Source organism: Quercus lobata, chromosome 7 (genome assembly GCF_001633185.2).
Source record: "Quercus lobata isolate SW786 chromosome 7, ValleyOak3.0 Primary Assembly, whole genome shotgun sequence".
Taxonomy (NCBI): Eukaryota; Viridiplantae; Streptophyta; class Magnoliopsida; order Fagales; family Fagaceae; genus Quercus; species Quercus lobata.
This window is the reverse complement of record NC_044910.1, coordinates 44269691-44275012: the sequence shown is the minus strand read 5'-3', so window position 1 is coordinate 44275012 and position 5322 is coordinate 44269691. Positions and strand designations below refer to the sequence as shown.

Genomic DNA, 5322 nt, shown 5'->3' with positions numbered 1-5322 from the left:
GATCAGAAATCATTTTTCACATTTGCTAGAGTTTAGTACAATGGAAAACAGTTTAATCAGGTTTTTTTTCTTCAGAATATCACACTTTAAGAAATCACCACAAACCAGTTTCACAATAATAAACTCCTTCAATATTGATTATCGTTGACAAATTGTTGACTGACAATTAAACTTCCAAATTTAAGTTTTTTTTTGGGTTGGGGGGGGGGGGGGGGAGGAAACCCCAGATGGGCTGAATTGGGTTTAACCGAAGGGCTTGTACAACCTGATATCATCTCAAGTCCATTTAAGTCATCATCTAGACAGCCACACCCAAAACCATAACATCCATAAAAGACAATCCATAGCCACCCAAGTTGCCAAAGAATATAGGTATTAATCGAACAAACAAGAAATTAAGACATCCATGCCAAAGCCATCCACACACAATAACATGGATTGTGAGCCACTCACTATTACAGTTTATTAAGCGTTCTTCTATAGCCAGCTAGTATCTTTCGTTCTCTAAGGAATTCTTTAGTTCAACACAACAGCCTACTATTCACAAAGGAGAGGAGAGAAAAATATATAAATGAAACCTGAAGACCTTATTAAAACTATGCAACCCCAATACCCTACCATTGAAGCTACACTCCTCTTAGCTTCCAAAAACCAAAAATATAACCCTACACTCCTTTTAGCTTCCAAAAACCAAAAATATAACCCTACACTCCTTTTCTTCCCTATATATATATATATATATCTTTAGGTCATTTCTTCAGGCCAAGGCTTAGAAACTGGTAGTGAAATCAATAAGGCCTTCCATTGGGCTCACCATGAAAAGAAAGCATGGTACTTTTTCTCACAAGATTCAGAGTTTCATGGTTGACCATAGCTAGAAGACTAGAACACTCATCCAAGAAATTATCAAATTCATTTCTTTCATTCATCCTACAATTACAAAATCATCTAAAACATATTTGGGAAAGACAAAACAATTAAAATACCCATGTACTGGATCAGCCAAAAGTCAAACAGATAGGCAACATATCAGTTTCTTATCAGGATTATGATACTCAGAACAAACATAATCATCTTTCAAAAAACACATTTATCAGCTCGTCCATCTGTAGGCCCAGAAACTACAGTAGTGCGAGGACCATTTTCTGTACATTCTTGATGGACAGCAGTAGGTTCCAGCTTGCACAACTTCAAGTCCCTGTAACAAAGATAAGCATATTTTATGGTTTTGAAAAGAAAATAAAAAAAGGCCAATGAGCTCTAGCTCAATTGGCAACTCTTCCCCTTGTAAGTTCAAGGTGAATTGTGGGTTGTGAATTCAAGACCCATTGGGTGCAAAATTGCAGCACCAAGGTAAGCAGGTAAGTTCATAACCATTTAGAAAACAAGCTGTTAGTACCTCAGAACCTGAGCAGCTAAAGAAAGAACAAAACAAAATAAAAGATCTACAGCAGCTTTTTTTTTTTCCTTTTCGTTTTTCTCTCTCTTTTATACATATCAAAGTAAACACAATTACAGGATTGACAACAGAGGGGCTAGAACACAATGATTTCATGAAATAAATAACTCCTAAACCCAATTTAATTTACGGTAGGTTAAGAGTTATACCCCATGTCTTTTGATGGTCAAGGACATTCGAATGAGTCAAAACTCAAAATTGACGTCTTGGGGGCTTAGCGTCTGCCTGACTGACTCGTAGTGGTCTGCCTTTCAAGTCCTACACCAACAAATTTTCAAAGAGTAAAATGTAAATAAGTTTGGAAACAAGATATAAACAAGTTACTGTGACATCCAATAGCTGCAGTCACCAAAATCAAATCCAGTCCATGAATGGTGATGATTCGATTTAGTAGTAAGAAATGAGATCAGACATGTAACACATATTTACTATCCTACCATATCTTAAAATATTTCAATAATATGTCAAAAATAGCTTCCAAACTCTAAGAGAGTTTCAGCTTTGCAGAATGAATGACACTCTAATCTCAGAATGCACATTATATAAATATCACTGATCTACAAACATATCGTATATTAGCATCAGTTCAATTGAAACATTTTTTTTAAATAGCCTACCACATATTAAACAAACTAGTTTGCATCCTCAGAGTTATATGCCCATCAACATTAGTGGCTATCTATATTGATATATCAAGAGTTCTCATTAACCTAACCTGGACATATGTATCAGATTGATAATATCCGGTTGGTAACAAGATACAATCAAATAATTCATAATTAATATATATACACACACACAAGCATATAGCATGAATATAATGAATCTTACAACCCCACTCATGGACTGAACATGAATGAAATTCAGAAAATGTTTACAAAAATTTTGGTTGTAAAAGTACTATTTCAGTGAACATCATCAACTAATCAACTGCCCTGCATAACCATCATTCAGATGACAAACAGGTAAATTATCATAAAGCAAATACTGGCTACCAAATAATTTTAATTATACACTAAGACTCGTAATGTGGTAAATATTGTTGAACAATGGACCAAACAGAAAGAAAAGAAACTAAATAATATTGCTAATTAGCAATATTGGACATTGTGATAATTAATTATTTCTATGAGGCTTCTGGTTGTATCAAGCAACTCATAAATAAAAGAAACACGCATACACATATGTGTTTATCTGCCCACAAAATGACATCCTCAGAGAGAGAGAGAGAGGAGTGATAATATACTTACAACACCATTCAAGTATTCAATAGCACTGTTGACCTCTTCAGCAGAACTGTAGGTTACAAAACCAAAACCTCTTGATCTACCACTCTCCCTGTCATAAACCACCCTTGCTTCCATAACCTTTCCTTGCTCGCTAAACAAATTCTCAAGTGCTAAATCATCGACGCCCCATGCAAGGTTACCCACATGAACACGATTGGCAGAACCAAAACTTCCCCCACCTCTGTTACCTCTAAAAGAAGAATCACCTCTAAAAGAGGAATCCTCCCTCCTAGGTGGAGGAGGTCCAGCATTCACCCTTAGTGCCCTTCCCTCAAATTCCTGCCATGCAGTAACCATATCAGTCACATGCTCAAGAAGAATAAACCATAATATAAGTACACTAAAAATTTGTCTATTAAGCAATTACTACAATCAAAATCCAGTTGCAACGCCTGCCTCACACCAAAAAAGCTTCAAAACCAAATTTTATTCAACTTAACCAAACTTGGCCTAGTTTCTAGCTCTGATTAAACTTTCTAAAAATAAAAATTGTACCTAGTGCACAAAGGTCCCAGTTTTGCGAGGTCTGGGAGAGGTGATTGTTAGACCACCTTACCCCCAATTATTGCTTGAAGAGACTGAAACCAGTACTCAAAACATGCGACATATCGCTTTTGGTGGGAGGCACTTGCCATCGCACCAAACTCTTCTAGAAATAATTCATTTTGGGGCACAAGAATGTATTTGAGCTTGAACTCAGTAAAATAAATAAACAAAAAGAAGTTCACCTTTCCCCAAAAAACAGGTATATAGTGGAATAAGAAAGCCATAAATTTGTCTTTTTTACTTTTAAAATTGTAGTAACAAATACCATAAAGAAATAGAACTCATTACCATAACAAGTATATAGAATATGATTTACTTACATAGCCATTGAACTGTTGAGCAGCAGCTTCAACTTCCTCAACCGAAGACATGGTCACAAATCCAAATCCTCTGCTTCTTCCAGTTGTCTTGTCATAAATCACCTACCAACAACAACAACAATAACTTCAGCACATTTAACCAATTTGGGTTTTCTTTACTTTCAACTTTTCTACAATACTTTCTCAAAATCAATGTTGGACAACAAACAATTTAACCCCCCAAAACAGAACAAAAATGAAAACCCATCTTTCTTTTCACCAAATATACACAGAAACAGTGTAAAAAACCAAACTTGGAAATGAATAATAGTAGAATACCTCGACCATTTCAACATTTCCAGCGCTTTCGAACAAACCAGCGAGCTGAGCACTGTCCACAGTGAAAGGAAGATTACCCACGAAGAGTTTGAGGTCAGGTGCGAAGCCAGGCACGTCTTCATCGCTCAAGAGGTCCTCTTCTTGGTCAAACTCAGACGAAACGGCCACGTTTCTGACAAACCGAGACGAAAGGGTCCGAAACCCTGAAAGAGAAGCGGAAATGGAAATGGGCTTGCAGTGAAGCCTGAGAGTAGAGGGAGAGAGAGAGAAGAGAGAAACCAAAGTGGGTTTTGGATTGTAGAAAGAAAGGGTTTTGGGTGTGAGAGATTGGAGAGCTAAGGAAGAGGCTGTAGTAGACATGGTTGCTCTCTCCGTTTCTAAACAGATAAGGTTTTGAAGTAGAATGAAGAGAGGGTTTTGAAGTGAAGGATACTCACACTCGGTGATACTTATAACCTAGAGATATTTATGGGAAAGTCAAAAAAAAAAAAATCCAGAAAAAAATCCTGTTGAGTTTTATAAATATAAATAAAATATTTACAGCCTTTGTATTGATTGATATTTCTAAAAAAAAAAAATCACAATTTTTTTTATTTTATAATTCAATAAATGGGTGAGAATTTGAAGTTTAGGAGATAAAATTTCACAACTTTTACACAATATTTGAGATGATAGATTTTTTTTATTATTATTATTATTATTGAGATAGTAGGCTGTGATTAGTGCAACATAATTTTTATAAAAAAATAATAGTCTAATACTAATATTATCTCTATCATACACCAATTATAATTACATTTCCATGTTGGGAAAAAAATGTGAAATTTATTTGAAATCTAGACTTATTTGAAAGTATTAACATATATTGGTTTGGAAATTGGAAGAGAGTGAATGATAGGGTGTGGTGAGGGTTCACAGTTCACAAAATGTGTGTCAACTTGTCTGTTGGTTCTTGGTTGGTGACTAGGTGTTTGTTTTTTGGTCCACATGGCCTGCTTTATGGACCGAGAGATTGGAAGATCATGACCGTCCAATTTGAAAGGCTTATCAAGGAGGCACGTATCTAATTTTACTAACAGGAGTAGAGGGAGAGACTAGAGTGTATGGAAGAGCTAAGCTAATGGACAAAACCATTAAGATATTCTACTGACAAATGGATTGATGGATTAACATCTTATGGAAAGGAAGAGGATCAGGGGGGTTTGGGCCTATAGCTTCAGCACCATGGATTGCTGCTTATTTAGGTCCAAGTTTGCCAAAATGGGCTTAATGGCTTCAGCTTGCAGCCCATTCATTTCTTAGCAATAGCTGATACTTTGCAGACTTCTTGCATATTGAGTGATCAGCGATCAAAGCAAAGTTTGGTCAGATTTTTAAGCATAAAACTTTT

At 35.8% G+C, this 5322-nt stretch overlaps 1 protein-coding gene across 1 annotated transcript; it reads right to left on the bottom strand.

Moving 5' to 3' along the window:
• Nucleotides 1-891: 891 nt before the first annotated feature.
• LOC115952357 (29 kDa ribonucleoprotein A, chloroplastic) lies at nt 892-4366 on the bottom strand. The gene is made up of 5 exons (XM_031069515.1): nt 3933-4366; nt 3615-3716; nt 2710-3027; nt 1609-1717; nt 892-1198 (listed from the first exon to the last, which is right to left on the bottom strand). Exons 1-4 carry the CDS (start codon nt 4290-4292, stop codon nt 1652-1654), a joined length of 846 nt encoding a protein of 281 aa, XP_030925375.1. The 5' UTR covers nt 4293-4366; the 3' UTR covers nt 892-1198; nt 1609-1651.
• Between the last annotated feature and the right edge of the window lie 956 nt (nt 4367-5322).

Coding starts and splice junctions, on each gene's coding strand:
- LOC115952357 (XM_031069515.1), bottom strand. CDS start 4,292: ATGTCTACTACAGCCTCTTCCTTAGCTCTCCAATCTCTCACACCCAAA. Junction 3,028..3,614: donor CTCAACAGTTCAATGGCTAT/GTAAGTAAATCA, acceptor ACTGCATGGCAG/GAATTTGAGGGAAGGGCACT. Junction 1,718..2,709: donor TTGAATACTTGAATGGTGTT/GTAAGTATATTA, acceptor TTGTTGGTGTAG/GACTTGAAAGGCAGACCACT.